The following is a 22806-nucleotide window of genomic DNA, read 5'->3' as shown; positions in this document are numbered from 1 at the left end:
AATGTCTTTGGTAAGAAGGTTCGGTATATATCGAAAACCAAAATGCCAAATTACAGACAATTCCGTTGAAAAACGTGCCCAACATCCCCGATATATCCCATTTTCATTACCAAACAATCAATCAAATCTATCTTAAATATTGCGATCACTATCGTGATTTCGACAAAGAATTTTATTCTGATCAATAATATATACAAATACTTTCTGGGGTCTCTAGGTTGCAAAGGGAATGGCAAATTTAACATTAGAACGCCGAAGGCGGTCATTTTGACTGCTTTCCTATTTCAAGTACAAAAGCAACTGTGCATTTAATGACACTTTTTTTAAAATTTGGTGAATTTTTTATAATAAACGTAATTCTATGAGGTACAAAAAGTCACCAAAAGTGTAATTAAATGCACAGTTGCTATTGTACTTGAAATTGGAAAGCGGTCAAAATGACCGCCATCGGCGGTCGTTTTGAAAAAAAATGAAAAAAAAAATTAATTAAATACGACAATTCCGGCTCTTGATGTCGAACTTATATATCTTTACTCAAATTTATTTTTTCATGAATTCAATTATTACAAAAAGAATATCCCATGAAACTTTAGAAGGGAAAACAACGTTTGCCGGTTCGACAATTGCACTGCTTATAACACAAGAACAAAAATTTTATTTTATGTGAATGTAATGGTATTATAAACGATGTGTTTTAAACTCTATACTACAAAGAATTGTATTGAAATATGTGGTATAGCTTCCGATGTAACGATCAAGATCGGTATATGGGAAGAAATATAAAAAGTTTATCTATACCAATAATTTTCATAGATATTTCTTACCCAGAAAGTTTGTTTATACAAGTATGAATAGAAATTCAAAAACAAGTTTGGAATACAGATATTGTTATGGCAAGACAACGGGCCCGCTTGTATATTTATAAAAATATTTAATAAACTTAAGAGTTATTGCCGATAATATAAAATTTGTTGTTCAAGTTCAAAACACTCTATTGGTATTTTCACTAAAATTCTCCAGGGAGACATTGTTCGCCCATGTTCGGATGGCAGAGAGATCTCCCTTCCTAATATATTATCTACGCTTGTTAATGATTAAATGAATAAAAATGTAAATCATAAAAAAATCTCTATACTTCGAATTAGGGTCTGCAATCGATTACCCAGATTAGCGACATTGCTCTATATTTTTTAGCATGTCCGTTATAAGCAAATTAAAATAAATGAAACCTGAAAATTGGGAATATGTCGTTATGACCGATTTCGACTGTGCAAAGTTTAAAAAATAGCTACAGCCTATATATATATATACATATATATTCGATATACACTAGATTTAGTAAATATATAATTATAAGTAGCAAAAGACTCTTAGTCATTCGAAATTTGTGATTTCAATGTCCAATCGCTATTTACCATTTCCAGACCATGAAAGTAATCGTTAAATAAAAATAAGATAAGAACGTAAACAAAAGTTAATCTCAGTATTAATATATTAAGCATTGTGACAGGGCCTAAATATGGAAATTTTTGCAGCTAGGGAACTTTGACCTGCATTGATTTGAAAAACCCCTGACAATAAATTAGAGGGCATATTAATGTTGTTGTTCCGTTTGCAACAACATGAATATTACTCCTATTTTTTGTTAATATTTTTAATGAATTTTTTTATTATTTTAAATTTAGTAACCAAGCTGCAATTAGACATTTCTGGATTGTCCATAAAGTCTAGCTTTCACAATATATAACCAATGTCACAGAAATTTCTTCTGTAATGAAGGGTATAATGTCTAACTCGTTGACATTATTATTAATAATACAATAAAACGCATTTACTATCTCCCTTGCTTTCTAATACTAGTTTCACCATTTATAAAATTCATACAAAATCACCACAATCGATTTGATTTTAGCACGCTCGACTGTATTATGTTTGTCGAATTTTAAATCAGGAAGTACCCAGAGTTTTTTTGTTTAAGAGATAACAAAAAATAATAAAAAAAATATAAATTGACACACTTGAAATTAAAAACAAAACAATTGAAATCATAATCATTAGCATTAGAATTAATTGTTATTGTTCAGATTGGTGACAGGTCGAATATATATATATATAGGGGAGAGGGGGGCACCTTTGAACACTTTTTGCTTTCAAGCCTTATAAAATTTTGTATTTTATAATTTTTGGTTTCTTATAAATTTTAACTAATAGTTACATATGTAACCTTTAAAATGAATATACATATGACATACTATAAGCTTGATAAATATATTTTATTACTGTTTTAATGGACGAACTCAAAGTGTTCAAAACTGCCCCCCCAGGGGGGCAGCTTTGAACATGTGTTGGCATTTTTGAACGACATGGTTTTTTACAGTGTTTATGTTCAAATATGTATGTATTTTATTCATACATATCAGAAATGCATTAATTCATTAAAATATATATAAAAAAATGTTCAAGATTTTAAAAAATTAGATCAAAAGTTATTAAAACATAAAATGACTTAAAAACAAAAATTAATATGTTGAAAAATACAGTTAATTTCGTAATCTTATTAGCACATTTGAAATTTTGAGAAATCGAAGTCAAAAGTTAAAAACTCCTTTTTTACTAGATTTTATTGGGCATGTTCAAAGGTGCCCCACCCATGGCATTTTACGGAAATTTAAAATAACTTTTTATGTAATAAATATATATGAAAGAAATTAGATTAGTTATGTTTGAAATGATTGTTGGAATGCAAAAAATTTGTTTGATGAAAGAAAACTATCACAGAATTCTTCCTGCGCCCTTACAACCAAATGAATAAAAGTTTACAATGACACTGAGAAAACATGGTCACCCATGCACAATTTTTCGACAACTGAAAAAGCAAGCCAAAGTGGTTTACGCATATAGAGAACAAGATTGTCATATACAAAAATGTGGTTGCGGGTCGGAAAAATATTAAACCAAGATTTTATGAGCGCTGTTCAAAGGTGCCCCACGTTCAAAGGTGCCCCCCTCTCCCCTATATATATATAATATATTACTTTTTTTATCACTCAAACAACAATATAATCTAAAAAACAATAGCTTATGAAGAATTATAGGGTAAAATGAAAATTTATAAAATTAAAGTTTATACAGAAATTAGCTCCATGGGAACAATGTTATATGTAAATATAAATCCATATGACAATACACCCACAACATTTTTAAAAAATAGAGCAAGGTGTATTCTATTGAAAAAAACACTTTTTTCGTTCTTCGTCCTAATTAGAAGTAAACTATAAATTTTCATCGAATGTGGATGAATATTATTTGTATGTCAAAATAGTGAAATTTTCAAGACCCATCATTGAAGCGGCCAAAAATGTAAGAGGTAATCGTAGATGGACTATATTTTGTACAAGTGTTTATTATTGGCATATAAAGCAGGTCACAAAAAATTGTAGAGGTTAGAAAAAGATTTCGTATAGCTCCCACACAAAGGTTCTTGAAATTTTTTACTCCTTCGTCTATAAATATGAAATCAAATTCGATGAATATTGAAAGTTTGCATTTACTTAGATTTGATGAACCTCCCATATAGGGTTTGAGGTTAAGAATTCCCGTCCCGGGTATTCCCGGGATTTCCCGATTTTTTTACATCGAGTTTCCCGACATTTCCCGATACTATTTCCCGGGAAAACGAGAAATAATATTTCTAAATAAATATAAATACAGAATTAAAAATGTCAATACTAAAAGCATAACCAGAATGGATCCGTTGATCCAACCGTCGTATTTATTGTCACCGATAATACAACAACAACGGGGACGATATTTTAATGTTGTATAAGTGGAAGATACTCATTTTAAAACTAATTTATATAACAGGAAGGTTTGAAATTCGACAAATGATTGAAGAAAAACTGCTGGAATTATGTTTTGAACCCCACATTGTACCAACTATTTCAGGGTGTGCGAATGTCATTGCTGGAATCATGCCATACATTATTTTTGATCATTATTAAGATCAACAAACGTCCATCGTTTAATCAACTTCACAGATATTACAAAAAGAAATTAGTGACTAAAAAATTATATCTCAACTAGTGTGCCAAAAAAGTCGCAAAGGTGCATGCAGAATATATTTAGGGTTTCAATGAAGTGGAATCTGCTAATCTAGTAGTGAAGAAGATTCTCCAAAGGTATATATAGGTTTTGAAATTAAATTAAAATGGTTGCAAAATCAACCCCTATAAGGTAAAAACCTTGTCACAGTAGTTTTCTTTTAAGAAATAAGCCCTATATAAAGTGAGTAAAAGACCATAAAATGTGAGAATATTTTAAATTGCTGGATATCCAGTGCAGTGTTGCCAATATAACACTTTTAGCGCTAGATTTAGCACTTTTAAAACTCGTTTAGCACCAAAAAATTGATCTAGCACCTAGCAACTATTTTAGCATTTTTCTTTTTTTCTGGAATTTTTTTAAATTGTTGGTAGTTTTGGTAAAAATTCAGAGTACCGAAAAAGGGTAGCGTAATTTTTTAAATTACAGTCACATCGATGAGAAAAGTTCTAAAATGTACGCAATTAGAACGGGAATTTTATATGGAGGATATGTACATTGATCTACGCAGAAAATGTTCCGCATAAATATGTTCTAACCTAATAGAACCCAGAAAACGTTACTAAAACCTCAAAACAACCGAAAATAGAGCGGTACTTTTACTTGAGGCCTATGTGCAAACCTTGAACAAGAAATGTGCAAACCCCGCAATCCGAAATTATTTTGGTGGGAAAATGTCGTTATAACCATCAAATATAAAATTGGTTGAAAAACGTGCCTCAAATTACCAAGGCAACGAATGATGGAGGTACCGATCTATGAAGGCTACTTCTAAACATGGTCCCATATTGATAATTTTTGATATGGAGGGTTTTTAGCCAATGAGAATCCCAAATATCAAAATATAACGAATTCGTTTGTAAAACGTTGACCATTATTGACAGTTTTAATAGGAAGATTTTGAATAGAATAGGTCAAAACTTTTTTCTCCACTAACTTAAAAATTTTCGAAAATTAATAAAAAAAATCGAAATTATCAGATTTGAATGTCTGTATTTCATATTTAGTCACATTGTATTTTTATTTTTTTTATCAATTCTTATCAAAAAATGTGTCCTTCGAGGAATTTGGTTTTGACTATTTTTGGTCTTGTCTTAAAAATTTATCATGGAACAATATAGAAAAAAGCTAAGGGATTATTGAAGAATCAAAATCGAGCTCGAAATACTTAAAATAATTGAGTTTAAAATCAGTTTCTGTTTGGAATGTTGGAACATATTAACGTTTTATATTCCAAATATGTTTAAAACATTACTGAAACAAACAATACCGATTTTGTTTGTGTACGGTCCCTATATAATGGAATGGAACATATTTCAATAAGATATTTTTAATTGCTTAATGCTTTGCTTGACAAACGCCGTACTTAACGGTAAAAATCAAATTTAGGTTGGTTGAAGTGGCTTATCACATGTTCGTACCGAATTGTATGCCATTTAGGAACCTCAAAGGATAAAGTACCCCATCCGTTCTCGCAATATTGGAGATTGAGCATTGAAATTTACATTTTATATTACTATTACTCATAGTTTGACATTGAAAATGGGATATGATGTTACCTCTCAGTATTCAGTATTGTTGAGATTTAAGACACGTTTTCAAATCAAATTGACGAAAAATTTATATGTTATGTTTTCGTTGGGTAGCGAGTCAAATTAGCTGTAAATTTATATCTTCGATTCTCTTTGGGTAGAATATATATATATATATATATATATAAATATGAATATTGGTCCACGTTCCGGGGTATTTCCTCTGACTGAATTGTTTATAATTTTATCTTTTGTAGTTTGGTTGGTGAGTATTTCTTACTAAAACACGCCAATTTCGGTCCATGAGAAGACAATACTTGTCATTTCTCGGTATGTTCAAGGTCCAAGCCAAATTCCATGGCATAATTATACAAGGTAGTCTCATCCAGTCATATGTTTCCAATTTTTCATGAATTTGCCTTTGACAGTATTCTGCTTTCAAAATTTAAATGAAAATATCTTCCTTCGAAACGTAAAAATTTCAGTGGCAAAAATTGCTAAATAATTTATATTTATAATTATTTTAAGTTCTCTGCCTCTAAAACGTATAAATATAAGTTGTAACAACCATGGTTAAATCTTGAGAGCAATGTTTAGCATTAGAAAATATATTTTGTTTAATTTATTGAAAAATTGCCGATCGACATACTTACAATTTTATGGAATTCATTTTTCATATTATTTAAAATTGATAGATGAGTTCCAAAATAAAATGGGTTGCCGTCATCAAATTCTCAAATGAGGCTACCTTCTGTAATTATGCCGTGCTAAATTCCTAAGTTATGTAGTTTGGTATTTCCATTTCTCCAAGCAGCAATAGGAAAGTCTCGATACAAATTAAGCATTTTTAATGTGTACCGTAAGGTGTTTTCACTTGTTTCTGGCAGATCTTGGTCGAGTATTTCAACTTTGAATAAGACTATGTTGTATTTCAGATGATTTAGGTCCACTTGCAACCAAATTGTGGATCAAATACAATATTTTATCAAAATCGGTCAAGCCATTTCGGAGAAATATTTTCACGAACACACTGACAATATAATTTTATACACAGCTGCGGTCAAAATAATAGCAGCGTAATGTATTGAAATATTCCCATTGGAGGGAACCATTTTCTTTTTTTGGAATCGCTTAAAGTTTTGTGGTTTGAAACTATTGTGTTAAAAAGTGTTTATTGTAGATATGTGGTCGGCTGCAATGAAAACATAACATAAGTCCATTTAAGGCTCTTATATAAAACTTAAACGGCATTTACATTAGAACTTTTTACGGGGTTAAACTCATAAAGTGGATTTATTTGACATATATACAAGGTAACTGACAATTAAAACCCACTGGGTTAACGAAATCCGGTACAATGTAAACGTACATGTTAAGCTTTGGAAACGAGATAAAATACATTATTTTCTTAGAAATTAAAACTCTGTTGCCCAACTTTTGGTGTGTAGCTCTGCTCCACATCGTCGATGCATTAAATCGACTAGTTTTTGCATCTTTCACGCGGAACTTTTAGTCAAGCTTCTTAAATTACAGTTCATATCTCACTATTATTTATGGGTTTAGCTATGACCACCTCCTTTTTGAAAGTACACAACAAATGTTCAATTGGATTTAGATCCGGTGACTGTGAGAGCCATACCGTCATATCTATATTGAACTGTTTTGATAATCGACTGATTTGTTTTCTATCTTTGTCCTGTAATCATTTTAATACTATGTATATGCATGTCATATTCTCATACAGAACCATAATATGTTGCAGCATTGTGCGGCATCCAATTCATTAGGTTGGGGAAAAAGAAATCCATTATTTTTTTTTAATATAAACTATAGGACTTTATTTAACATGTCCGATTTGGGCCAAATATGCACCGTTTTGTTGTAGAATTTGTTGTTGCTATTTTAAAGGTAACTTCATAATGCCTCTCTCATAGAAGACCTGCTCTCTATTTGCAAAAAATCTAGTAGTCGATTTTCACAATCATTCCTAGATACCAATTTTTCCATTAAAGAAATTTTAAAATGCATGAAAAATATGATAATCGCTTGGTGCCAAGTCCGGACAGTATGGCGGCTTCCCAACCAAGCTGCCGAAGTTTCTGGCGAGACACTGTAGATGTGTGCGGCCTAGCGTTGCCCTGGTGTCCGCATTTATTTCGAATATAGACTTAAGAAGCGTTGGTACCACTATATCGAGAATAATTTACTTATTTTCATTTATTTCTCAAATTCAACGGTATTAAAGTTGAACATTTCTCATCACACCATAATATCCGTTTTCAAAACTTATTTTTCTTCTTATTTTTTTTATATTTTCTGAAAGTGTACTATTTTCTCCAATTCAAGTTTTTTTTTACTTTTTTGTTTCTTTCGGTAATTTAATACTAATGTAGTACGTTTTAGTACTTGTGTACCATTATAGTACGTATTTGTAACATAACATTTTGTACAGCACATCATTTATTATACAGAGTATAGGGAAGGTTGCAGACATTTAGTATTTTTAATCCACAAAATCATTATTCCTTACATCGGAATTCACGGTAGTGGGGTTGGAAAAAAATAAATACTTTTTTGTCATAGTTACAGATAAATACTAAAATTCGGATATCTGTCATTACTTTTTCCGATGTAAACTATAATACGTATAGTTAATTTGTTATAGATGTTATATGAGTACATTGTTTTTCATGCAAAAAGTTTTGTACCAAATTCTATCTCCAACCGTACCGACGTATACAAAGTGTTGTACTTTTAGTACTTTCTGCAAAATATTTCTGTATATATGTTTATCGTCATAGTTCCAGATAAGTATATAATGACAGGTTCCTATATTTATCCCTTCGACCGTACCCAATATTTAGTACTTGTTGTTACCTTTAAGTACAATTTACTAACTTTTTGGCGTATTCTATTTTGTTTATAATAGACAAAGCTACATACCGAATTTCATAATTATATTTCTTCCGTTCCCACACAGTGGTATTTTTATGCCATTTAATACGAATTCCCAATAAATTCTGTCTTATTACACGCCTATGCACTAACCTACTTGCAAAACATGCAATTATATATAGACTCTTTTATATTAGGCAATACTAATTTCTATCCTATTAAGTTCTTGATGGCGCTCGGAGTAATTATACTTTTATTTTAGAAGCCACATACACGTATTCCAAACTCTACCACTTCTAATCGTTCAATACCATGTACATTTTTTAGTAGTTTCCAGACCTTTTAATAAGAAACTTCATCACTACACTATTTTGTTTGCTTACAAACTTTTCCACTCTTAGTACAGAATTTAGTACTTAGTACAGAATTTAGTACTTAATTTAGCAACACACTATGTTTCAGATTTTAATCTATAACGATTCAATTCTCATTTAATAGTTAGCACCAGTATAGTACTAATTTCAAAAAAAAAAATATGCATAGCGAAATATTTGTTATAGTGAAATCAACGTACCACGATGACTATTAACCGTTAGAAATAATACTTTTTATTGCCACTTTAGTACACATTTGTAATAGTAAGAGCTTTATACAAAGTTTCTTATTTCTATGTCTATCGCTTCTATTGTAATATAATATTCATAACTTTTTAGTACATTTTAATAATAATTTCCAAAAAATATTTTTGCCCATCGTTCTATTTGTAATAGCTTAATTTAAATACCATGTTTCAGATATCTACCCGTACCTGTTCCATTGTAATATAATATTTAGTACTTTTTAGTACCGTAAGTACTAATTTCCAAAATTTGTTCACACATTCCCCTTCGCTTATCATTGACAAAGCTACATACCAAATTTCAGATTTCTACATCCAAAAGTTCCGGCGTAATATAGTTTTAGTACTTTTTAATATCATTTTATTACTACTTTCAAAGAGATATTTTTGCACAACATTCTGTATCTAATAGCTTGAGCTACATATACATTTTCAGATAGGTATCTCTACTGGTTTCATTCAAATAAAATATTTAGTACTTTCTAGTACTTCTTAGTACTAAATTCCATTTTTTTCACATATGCATTTAGGATTATTATTGACAAAGCTGTATACCAAATTTCAGAGTTCTACTTCCAACCGTTCCGGCGTAATATAATTTTAGTACTTTTTAGTACCATTTTGGTACTAATTTCCAACAAATATTTTTGCACGTCGTTCTTATTTTAATAACTTAAGATACATATTAAGTTTCAGTAATACATACTTCCAATTCCATTAAAATATACTATTTAGTACTTTTTAGTACCTCTTAGTACTAAATTCCAAAATTTTTTCACACATTCCACTACGCTCGTCATATACAAAGCTACGTACCAAATTTCAGAGTTCTGCATCTAACCATTCCCGCGTAATACAGTTTTTAGTACTTTTTAATACCTTTTAGTACGAATTTCCAAAAACCCCGCCATATCACACGCCTACGCACCAAACCCGACCTACATGCCAAATTTCAAGTTTCTAGCTTTAGCCGCTTCGTCTGGGCGTTGATGATCAGTCAGTCACTTATAACGCAACTCTTATATATATATATATAGAATAGATTAGAAGATCTATAGATATTTCTGAAATCATATGTTGTAAAATTATTTGAGGCCAAAACGGACCCTTATCAACTACTTTTTGGACAAATCATACTTGCCTATATGCAATTTTATAGTGTTTGTGTTTTTGTAGATCAAAGTAAACGTAACACTTCATTCATAAGCAGATTATGTTTAATGAATGTTTTATTTTATCGGTGAAAATTCTCTCAAAAGAAACCTTACTGACCCTCAAAAAGAAATATATGTATTATAACTGCTTTGACACATGTTTTGTAACATACTTTAAGGAGGAGTCATTATCTTTTGGTGCAAAAAAGCTGGGTTGTATTTGAAATTATCTTGACTTAACATAGGATTTGGAGCAAATTGAATTGAGTGGAGTGTTAAACATACTGAGAAAAACTCGGGTTCATGATATTTGTGTTATATCTGTCTCGCTCCCTCTGATACAATTTTTATTGTGTGCATGACTGAATAAATTCGTTACTACGGGTGTGTGTTTGTTTGCACACTGTTCATTAAATCAAATATTAAATACAATTAGCGGTAATTTACACATTGCACTATGGCTGAAATCGCGATTTATGTTCACCAAATTTGAAGTGTAGAATTATAATGTTGGAAAAATGGATTTGTGAAAAAATGGGCGGTTTTGCATGCTGGGTATTTTGGGATATTGTGTTCATTTTGCAACCGAATTGTCTGTAATTTCTTATTTTGGGTTCTCATTGTATAGTTCTCCGGGTAGCCCCATATAACGATATACCCCATTATTCGGAATTTTTGGGATTTTGCCATGTTTTTTAAATGAATTAGGTTCTAACAGAACCAAAGGTTTGGTCGTAAGTCACTCGAATTCGTTCGTTTAGAATTTTACAAAAACAGGCTGTAAGTGGGTAGCAAATCTTCCTACCAAAAACTATCAATATTGGTCAACTTTAAAATAGCCCCCACAGAACGGTACTTCCGAAATATTTTATGTTTTGGATTCCTATTTATTGGAATGACTGAAATATTTTCCAAAAATGTTTGTTTAACTCCTGCCATAGTGCATTGCGACAAAAGTCGCGCCACTTAGAAATGTCACTGCACAGTGGTTCTAAAAGATAAAAGTAAAAAAAAATTGAGGAACAAATTACGTTTGAAGTACTAACACATATTTCCTGAATATACCAAATATGTTTTTCTGCGTCATGTTTTTGTACTATTTTAGGTATAACTTTGCAGTAACTTTCATATTCGTAAAATTAATTGTAGCGGAATATAATACAGGAATGGCGTGTATATTTTTCACAATTAAAACTTCGTGATTTAACCAAGGCGTATTTAATGAGGTGTAAATGACAATCATACTAATTTCGTTATTATTTCTAAATCAAATTGTAAATTGTCCTTCAAACTTAAATTATGCTAAATAACAACAACAAAAAAAAAACACATTTATATGAACGGAAAATTTATTAATGTTCCAAATGACAAAAACGGATTTTTTGTCCTTGTTCTTTTTTATGTAATCTTTACAATTTGTTAAAATTCTTTCATAGGTGTATGTAAATCCCAAGATACCCTCAAAATCAAGGTACGAAATTAACTTTTGTGCGGATTGTCATCGTTAAGTATTATATATATATATATATATTTGTAACAAATTCGTTATAACCGAATCAAAATAAAGAAAGTTCGCTATAAGAGTAAAGATTTGTATGAAAAATCGATTTTAAAACATCGGACCAGGAAATGTGTTCGCTATAAGGAAAGTTCGTTATAACCGGTGGTCGTTATAAGCGTTCTCGACTGTATATGTATTTTCTAATGGTCCATACATTCTGTACTATCGGCTTCTTTAGTAAGGCATCTTGTGCTTTCCCACGAAACTTCACAATATGCATCGAGAGTATGTGGCATAGGCCGTGCTGAAATTATGTGATGATCTGTATTGAAATCTGTACATTGGCTTTTGCAAAAATCTTCGGCATTTGCCAAATCTTCGGCATTATGTAGAGCGCATTGTAACGTTCTTGTGGGTATGGAAAGATTCTAATACGGGCTACATAACACAATCTCCTTTATTTTGTAGTCTTTTTGGCCGGCGATTAGTAACACACAACATTTTCATTAAGAAGAAGAGGTTCCACAAAAAATATATTTTTTAATCGACAATAAAAGGAAGCTGGGGCTAGCATGCTGAAAAAATCATATGTATTCATAGTTATTTATATTCCTTTCATTGATGCTACACTAAAAATACCAAAAATAGCTCGTCATGTTTTTATTCACCTTTGCATGCAAATAAAACCACTGTGCATGTCTTTGTTTCACACACAAATTGTCTTTACAATCTGCAGCGAAACGTCTTTGCTTAGCATCTAGTCTGACAGCTTTTGCGCTATACCATAAGAATACACACGCAGTGATCATGGCAACGCTTCTCGCTTGCACTCTGCCGTCAGCGCAAAGCTACTGCTGCATAACGTTTTTTGAAACATTGCAAATGCTGCTGCTTACTTTCTTGAAGCATTTTTTAAAAAATCCGATCTCATTCGCGTTTTCAGTAGAGCGACATAGAATTTTACACAGGTAGCAAATAAAGTGTATCGCTTTTTAATTGACACCCATATAGTAAAATATATGTACATACATATATGTGCCTAAATGTGACAATGGATGTCCAAATATCATGGTATTCGGTTCATAATGGAGACTAGAAAAACATTTGATATCCTAAATAGTAACCGATCGTCACATATGCATACCAATTTTTGTCCATTGTTACAATTGAAAATTTTACTGTGAATTTCTAACATTTGTCGCGATATCATATCCCTACGATCCCAATATCAATGTTCAATATTCTCAACTCACTGCGCTATGCAACATTTTGTGGGAATTGAACAAACAAGAGGTCTTTGGTGCACCATTAATAAAAAAAACGACAGAAACTATTGGTCTATTTCCGTACTGCAAGAAATTACTAGTTTTTACTACTATTTTCGATATCTTAAAAGAATTTTTTATCATAGTAAAAAGTTCTTGGAATACGGGAACAGACCATATATGTGAGCTATATGTGAACTATCTCAACTGATTACGTCATGGCTTAGAAAGTTATCGTCTCAATCGGGAAAAACTTTTGCAGTTTTGTGCGCCATTTACACCAATTCTATCGAAACTATATATGGGAGCAATATCTCAATCTGAACTTATTTCGGTAAAACTTTAATACACGGATTTTCGACCATTTGGTCTGTTCCCATACTGCAGGAATATACTAGATTTTACTATTTTCTTCCTTATCATAAAAGAAAATTCGTTAATGCAGTAAAAAGTAGTAGATTCTTGAACTACTGGAACAGACCAATTATGTACAATATTTAGTCTCGATCGAAAAAATATTAAGACTTTGTAAAATCGGACGAAACTACATATGTGAACTGTATCTTAATTTATTTTCATCAATTTAGGGTTCGTCCTAGGGCTAAATGAATTAACTGCATGAAATAATAAAACTTCAACCAGAACATGCAATATTTCGTAACGATTGGTGGAATACTTAAAAGTGCGATTATGTTTAGACCCCTGTAAATATGAAATTACTTTAGATACGATGGGAACATAACGGATTATGTTCTTCCGAACTTAATGCATATGATTTAATGTGCAAATGTTGTCAATTTTCAAACAAAAGTTTTGGTTCATTTAGGTCGCTAAATATTGACCGATCATCATAACAACAGCCAAATTTAATTGTATGGCGGATCCACTACAGTAGATCACGGATATAAGAACATCAAAAAAAAAAATCGAGAAATTTGTTCTTATAAGCGGGTTTTTCTTATATGAATGTATTTTATATAATAAACCCCATTCTTATATGGGTGTAACCTTTTCTTATGTCCGTGATTTTCTTTTATAATATGTTCTTATATCCGTGGTCTACTGTACCCGTCTAAATAAATCATGATGTTGGGAATATAATTATGGCCTCTTGAACGATGAGAAAAATTGAAAAATGTTTTTGGTCCATTTGATAAGCTATAAGTGTATTGAAATATGCACATTGGCTTTTGCCAAAATCTTCGGTGAACTCAAAAATTTTGGAATATGAATTTCTGTTGCAAAGCCTCCATTAAAAAAAATCGCCTCCAAGAGGTGACTAAATACAAAATTTAAAAAATATATTATATAGAGCGCATTGTAATTTTGTTGTCTTTGTCCGGCGATTAATAACACACAACATTTTCATTAAAAAGATAAACATTCCAAGGAAGCTGGGGATATCATGCTGAAAAAATGTTATGTATTCATAGTTGTTAGTTATTTATATTCCTTTCGTTATTGCTAGAATAAAAATACCAAAAATAGCTCTTCATGTTTTTATTCATCTTTGCATGCAAGTAAAACCACTGTGCACGTCTTTCTTTCACACACCAATGTGTTTTTACAATCTGCAGCGGAAACGTCTTAGTTTAGCATCTACTCTAACACCTTTTGCGCTATACCATAACAATGCACACGCAGAGATCATAGCAACGCTTCTCGCTTGCTCTCTGCCGTCAGCGCAAAGCTACTGCTGCATAACGTTTTTTGAAACATTGCAAGTGCTGCTGCTTACTTTCTTGGTTAAAACACATGAAATATCATTTAGTTTAGCAAAAACTTCATACAATGAATATCAAGAAAAGAAATTCACTTTTTTGGAACCTCTGTACGCTGTACTATATTCAACAAAAGGAAAGAAAGGGAATGTCTATAGAAAATTACAAAAAATGTCGAATAAATGAAAATTATTTAGATTTTTTCAAAAGAGTCCGTGCGTGTAAAGTTTCGTTTCCGTCTACATACATTTCGGACAATGAGAGACAAAGAAATCGGCTATATACCCGATTCAGAACAGCGGTAAGTTGCAATTATTCAATATTTCCCATAAAATACTAAGATCGGTGTCTTCTCCGCCTTTCTGTTTATCTAAAACTTTCTATTGTGCCAAATAACATTGAATTCGGATGACAAAATATTTCTAAAATCTTGAAATATATTGAAGCTGGTTTATAAAATCCGAACTCCTTCGCGTTTTCAAATGAGCTACATGCTTGTACATCAACATAGAATTTTACACAGGTAGCAAATAAACTGTATGGCTTTTTTAATTGACACCTATATGTTAAAATATATGTATACATATATGAGCTTTAATGTGACAATGGATGTCCAAGTATCGTGGTATTCGGTTCATAATGGAGACTAGAAAAACATTTGATATCCTAAATAGTAACCGATCGTCACATAAGTATACCTATTTTTGTCCATTGTTACAATTGATCATTTTAATGTGAATTTCTAACAATTGCCACGATATCATATCCCTACGATCCCAATATCAATGTTCAATATTGTCAACTCACTGCGCTATGCAACATTTTGTGTGAATTGAACAAACAAGAGGTCTTTGGTGCACCATTAATAAAAAACCGACTGAAACTATTGGTCTGTTCCCGTACAGCAAGAATCTACTAGTTTTTATTACTATTTTCGATATCATAAAAGTAGTAGATTCTTGGAATACGGGAGCAGACCAATGCTGATTTACTTAAATGTTTGAACCTTTTAATTTGGAATGCCACTAAATATAGTTAGTTTTAAGCAAAAACTATGTCCTCAGAAAAAAACATTAAAGAAAAATAGGCAATTTTCACCAAAAAAACGTCTTTAAAAATTTTTGAGTTTTTTGTTTGAGTCACTTGACCGCGCATTTTTGAGTATTTCGTCGTCTATATCTTCATTAGTCTATGGTCAAGGCTAAGCAAGTTATCTTCTCAATCGGGAAAAATTTCTGCGGTTTTGTACGCCATTTACATCAATTCTATCGAAACTAGCTATGGGAGCAATATCTAAATCTGAACTTATTTCGACAAAACTTCAATACACGGAAATTTCGACTTAGTTTACCCATTTTTGTTATGTTCCCATACTGCAGGAATATACTAGATTTTACTATTTTCTTCCTTATCATAAAAGAAAATTCGTTAATGCAGTAAAAAGTAGTAGATTCTTGCACTACTGGAACAGACCAATTATGTACAATATTTAGTCTCGATCGAAAAAATATTAAGACTTTGTAAAATCGTACGAAACTATATATGTGAACTGTATCTTAATTTATTTTCACCAATTTAGGGTTCGTCCTAGGGCTAAATGAATTAACTGCATGAAATAATAAAACTTCAACCAGAACATGCAATATTTCGTAACGATTGGTGGAATACTTAAAAGTGCGATTATGTTTAGACCCCTGTAAATATTAATTATTCTAGATACTATGGGACAGCAACGTACACAGGATTTCATTTCGGGGGGGCCCGGTAGTACAAAATGAAAAAATTCGCTGTTGGAAGCATATATTTACTGTGAAAAAAATTCATTTCGGGCCCGGGCCTCCCGGGCCGCCCCCCTGCGTACGTCCCTGCTATGGGAACATAACTGATTATGTTCTTCCGGACTAAATGCATATGATTTAATGTGCAAATGTTGTCAATTTTCAAACAAAAGTTTTGGTTCATTTAAGTCGCTAAATATTTACCGATCATCATAACAACAGTCATATTTAATTGTATGGCGGATCCACTACCCCGTTTAAATTTTCATGATGTTGGGAATATAATTATGGCCTCTTGAGCGATGCGAAAAATTGAAAAAAAAGTTTATGGTCCATTTGATAAACAATAAACAATGGGTGTCATCTAAAACCAGACTATTGGCTTTAGATGTAGTGTAGCCTGCACTTTAATGGACAGGCGATGAGCTAGTCGAGATATGACGATCGGTATACTAAAAGTTCTAGGACCAAAATTTCGAGGCCTGACAAACGTATAACATACATGTAACAATTGTGTATCACTCAGAATTCCTATATTGCTCAAGCGGAATAGCCGCCGCATGCCGATGAAACATCCAACTATTTACCTCGGGGTGCTTCGTCCATGAACAACATGAATGAGCTCGTCTTCGAATATTGTTTCATTTCATGATCTTTCTTCCAAAATATATTTGAACCAATCAACAAAGATCATCGGGCGCGTACTTGACGGTTTACAGTAGACATCTGCAAGAATGTACTCGTACAATGAATGCCCATCCACATTCATGGGTGTTAAGTCGTATTCAGAGTACACAACAACATTGAATGAGTGCAAATGAATTCAACCACCGAAGTTGTGTTGTTCTTCGTTGTGCTTTGTCCGATCAAACGATCAAACTCGAAAGCACAACATGCAGTATGATGGATTACAAGAACAAGTTATACAACATCAATGAGTCCAATGAGTGAACATCATGCATTGTATTTTGTATTCTCTGTTTTCATTCAACGACTTAACATTAATGGTGGGCATTCATTGTACAGGTACATGCATGCAAATGTTTACCTTGTACACTCTTTAAAACTTTATCAGTGAGTAATAGTGAGAAATAATGTCTTATTTTTTTCTATTAAATACACTAATTGAAAACTCTAGAAAAATAAGTAAAAGTTGAATGAAATTACGTAAGAAAAAACGTCGGAATCTTCTTTAAGGGATATGCAAAAATAGGCCTAGGCAGAAAATTTTCCCAAATATTGCAAATTAGAGTACAAAGTTATATGAGGAGTACAAATAAGTATTTGCGGAAATACATACACACCTTTTTGGGACTTAAAGACTTTTCATTTGTTTTTCATGTTTTCGTGGCCTTAGGTCATTTTCTTACAAATTATCTACAAATTATCTCTCATTACATTTCTTAATTTCTGTAATAAATGTGTACTTTTGTTAATTTTTTATATGCTAATATTATTAAGTAGAGTAGAGATTGTTTATTTAAAAATATGAATACAAATAAGTAAAACGTCCTTAAGTTCGACAGGGCCGACCTTTTTATACTCACCGCCGTGAGGTGAACAGTCAAATTTTTAAATTGATCGGTATTTTTATATGGGTTTTATGCCATGGTAAATAACTACCTAGAGAAATATAAAAAATACAGGCTATTGGAAATTTGGGCTAAGACCCTGTACATACCGTAATCCTCAAAATGTCAAAAATTTGGTGTACAGTTTTGTGGGGTCTACATCATATCGCGGACAGATAACGATAATTTTTTGTAAAAAAAGTATTGGACACCCAATGAGAACCCAAAATAACAAATTAGAACCTACTCGATTGAAAAACGTATCCAAAATACCGAAAAATGGGGTAACGTAATATGGGGGAACTCCAAAACTTGGACCAATATTGATAATTTAGAGTCCAAAATATAAAATTACAGTAGTTTGAAAAACGTACCCAAACCTTCCAAAATTTGGAATATTGGGCCGTACACTAAAAAGTAGACCAATATTGATATTTTTTTTGGAAGGTGTGCTACCCCATAAGTACCTAAAATACCAAACTACAGACAATTCGGCTGAAAATCATGTCCAATCCACCCATTTTCGATTTTAATTTTTCAAGATTTTCAATGGGCTGGGAAATCAATACCAATGCTTGTTAAGGTTTGTAACTTTGCTCAAATATATTTGAAGATTTAAAAGAGAAGAAAAATAATTTATAAAAAATTGTTGTTATTGTTTTTTGTAATTAAAGAAAAGTCCTTATATTTGATGGCGGGCATGATAACTCCTCACTGGATCATCGGAATCCGAAAATTTCAACGGTGTTAGAAAGAGTACATGTCTGGCTCTCGTATGAACTAGGATTATTGACTTCGCTCTAAAATTAACAAAATGGTGGACCTTTGAAAAAATATTTTTGGAAAATCGACGATTTTTTACCAAAAACCAAGTTAAAAAATAAGGAAGATCTTCACCGATTTGCTTTATCCTAGTTCATACGAGAGCTATACACTCCCAGAGAAACGTTGCAAAATTTGGAACCGATTGGATTATTAGTTTTTGAGTTATCGTGCCCGCCATTCGTAAAAAAATGTTTAGAGAAAAACGCGTTTAAAGTTTGAGAAGCCCTTTAGCCGTCACTTAATGCTAACACAATAAATCGGATATATCTTCAAGAGTTCTTGAGATTTTCACTTGAAATTTTGTAGAGACATTCTTTAATCAGTGTAGATTCGAATTATATCAACAAAAATTTTGACCCCAATTTTGACTCATCAATACAAAATAACAATAAGAAAAGAGATAAATATATTTATTTAAATATATATATATATATATATATATATAAAAGCTATATCGAAATCTAAACCGATTTCATCGAAACATGTCACAAGTTAAGTTACACTAATTTCAGTATGTTTTGTGCATATCGGCCACATTTTGAGATCTTGGTGCATCATTTACTTATATATGGGGGCTATATCTAAATCTGAACCGATTTTCAGGAAACTTAACACACATCATTCTATACCTAATTCAGTATGCTATGCCAAATTTGGTGCAAATCGAAAGATATATAGGGACTTTGGCACACCATTTACATAAAATCGGACGAAAAGATATATGAGAGCTATATCTAAATCTGAACCGATTTTCACGAAACTTAATACACATCATCCTAGACCGATTTTTCCCAATTTCAATAGAGTTCGTCCTTGGGCCAAATAAGTGACCTATGCCAAATTTCATCCAATTGGGATCATAAATGTGACCTGTACTTTGTTTACAATTTGACATGGACAGACGGACGGACATGCATAAATCGACTTAGAAAGTGATTCTATGCATATACTAAAAAGGAACCATGTGTCTATCTAGTTTCCTTTTGCCTGTTACAAACATATGCACAAAGACCTGTAGACCCCTGTACCACAGTGTGGTGAAGAGTATAAAAAATTGGCTTTGCATATAAAGGGGCCAATATTGATTACTTCTCGGGAGGATATACTTAAATGTGGACTGAAAAAGGCCATTTTGGATCGTAACGGTTTAGTTTTGTATCTCAACACCCCCCGAACGTAGTAATATTACAACAGAAGTACATACGGACTAACTAATAATGAGTAAATCGTCTTAACATATTATAGGTTATAAACTGACAACTTGTAGTACTGAATATCCCCCACACTATGGGGTATCCAATTCGAACCCAAATTAAAACGAATTTTTATATGTTTAAAAGTGCGTTTAAAAACATCTAAATATTGAAAAAGAGAAGTAGCGCTATATAGTGGATACATTACTAGATATTCATAAATGTTGCTCTTATTAAGAATATATATACTTTATATAGGCGGAAATGACTATTTCGATGAGTTACAAACGAAAAAAAAAAACATAACATACCCTTCATACTTTTGTGGATTGTATAAAAAGCATAATATATCTTCAATTAATTCGGGTAATTCGAATATTACTGTATAATTCGACACACTCATTGTGTAAAACATGTTCGTGTACGAACTTGCCGCATTTGTTCAAACTTTGTGTGTTACAACATACATTCATACCGAAGTAAACATACACAATGAATACCGGTTCGTCGAGTCTGAAACGTGGATTGTATGAATCAAACGAATATACAACAAATTCGAAACTATCATACCTGAAGCAATTCATGTTTGTTGTAACCTCACTCATTGCACTTCATTTCAAACAAATTTATAGAATAGAAGCCATTACTTTGTGTGAGTGACTCATGGGTGGTGTTTTTGTGCATTCATGCAGATGTCTAGTTTACAGCATCTGAAAAATATTGGTTAAAAGCATACCAAATACCCTCATCGACCTAACCAATTTTCCATATTGAATATAAGATAGGCCACTGTGGCATTACCAAAAGGATTGCAAATTTTTGACTAATATTTGTCTAGAATCATTTCCTATGCTCCTTCCGAAAATGCATACCACAAAGGCGTATCCCACAACGTTAGCATAAAAAGACATTTTGTTATGTATAATAACTAAATCATTTATTTTCCCAATCTACCACCGCTCATGTGATAAATGTCGTAGTCATCTGAATATACATTTATCTTCATCATACATTTTAACTGTCCAGCCAATACCAAAAAACTGAAAAAAATATTTGAAGGAGTTATGTACAAAATATAGATTGAATAAATCACACCGCTTATTTTATACAAAATGTATTTAAAACTAAATACGAAAAATTAAATTATTTCACGTTTAGGTTGTTTCGGGCTTCGATTGATTTCTTGCCCGATTGCCGACATTCTGCATCATTTTCTGCTGTTTCAATCGTTCTTCGAATTGAAACTTTAAGATTTCTGGTTGTGTGTAAAGCGAGAAATTTATTTCCGGCATTCCAAACAAATTTAGTAAGTAGTTAACTCGAACTCGTTCCAGTGCTATTGCTGTCATGCATTCCTTAGTCTCTGACCTATTCACATATTCGTCAAAGGCTGCTTGAATAGCATCTGCGTTTGATGGTGGCTTCGGTGCAAGTATTTTTGGAGTAGTTTTTGGTATCAATCGTGTTGTTGACCTTCCTATGGGATTGCTTTTCAATACACTACTGTCCTCAAGCGAATTTCCGCCATCCTCATCTTCCACGGCTATTGTTTGGAATTGTACTTCTGGATCATCAATTGTTTGCAGGACACTTTTACGAGGTCGCCTTCTTGATTGCGCTGGTGAGTTTTCATTTGCCGAATTTGAAGATGTTTTTGTTGGTGCCGTCGTATCGTCATCGGAATCAATAATTTCTATTATTCTACTCATCTTTAAAATACTTTTTTCTATTATAATTATTTTTAAATAATCTTTAGCCAAATAATCCGAGTTTTCACATGTTACGAATATGGGGAGATACAAAAAAATGGCTGATAAAACTCAAAACAAAACAACGAGAGGAATTGTTTGTTTACGAAAAAGGGTTATGCATAACATCGATAGCCCAATATATTCATTCACAATAAGACTTTATATTTTTGAGACACCTTTATCGACTTAGTAATAATAAGTTTTCGAACACTAACACAACTTAGTGTCGATAAGACCGTTCCAGAAACTGAATGTCAACACGTACAACACATTAATATCTCGCAAACAGTGGACTATTTTTTTATTTTTAAATCTCAAATATCTATTTGTAAGCAAAAAGTCACATGAATTTGTAATTTATTTAAAGTTTTTATATATTTTTCGAAAAAAATCTATGACCAACCCTATTATTCGGTTTCAGACATTGACAATTTATTTTCTATAACAATAATGTTGTTTTTGTTGTTGTTGTAACAGCCCTATTGCACACAATGGGCTGAGGCGACATACGTTGGCCGAGAAATACTCGGGTCGTTGCGGATCGTAGACCCCTCTGTCGTGGAAACGTTTGTTTTTGTAATACAATTAGTTGTTGTAATTCATGCATACACCTTAAGGTGTTTTTTCACTATATGCATTTTGCGTATGTGCTGTCACTTTATTTACATATGCAGCTCGAACTCGTTGTCTGAAACATACGAAAATGTCAATGCGTCAAAACGATATGTAATTACATAGGGGAGAGGGGGCACCTTTGAGCACTTTTTTCTTTCAAGCCTCATAAAATTGTTTATTTTATAATTTTTGGTTTCTTATAAATTTTAACTTATAGGTACATATGTAACCATGGTATACAACGATACAACAACTTCATGGAAATTTGTTTTTGTAAGTTCTACT

The 22806-nt window shown here is 32.0% G+C and overlaps 1 protein-coding gene across 1 annotated transcript; it reads right to left on the bottom strand.

Annotated features, from left to right (window-relative positions):
* Positions 1-21309: 21309 nt before the first annotated feature.
* Positions 21310-21864, bottom strand: LOC133329508 (uncharacterized). The gene has a single exon (XM_061537982.1). The coding sequence runs from the start codon at positions 21862-21864 to the stop codon at positions 21310-21312; it is 555 nt and encodes a 184-aa protein (XP_061393966.1).
* Between the last annotated feature and the right edge of the window lie 942 nt (positions 21865-22806).

Source organism: Musca vetustissima, unplaced genomic scaffold, assembly GCF_032173495.1.
Source record: "Musca vetustissima isolate MV318-11 ecotype Yass unplaced genomic scaffold, APGP_CSIRO_Mvet_v1 utg203594, whole genome shotgun sequence".
In the NCBI taxonomy this organism is placed as follows: Eukaryota; Metazoa; Arthropoda; class Insecta; order Diptera; family Muscidae; genus Musca; species Musca vetustissima.
The sequence above is the reverse complement of the archived record's forward strand: the minus strand, read 5'-3'. Positions and strand labels throughout refer to the sequence as shown.

Bases quoted from the DNA above. Each gene is read 5' to 3' on its own strand.
- LOC133329508 (XM_061537982.1), bottom strand. From the start codon at position 21,864: ATGAGTAGAATAATAGAAATTATTGATTCCGATGACGATACGACGGCA.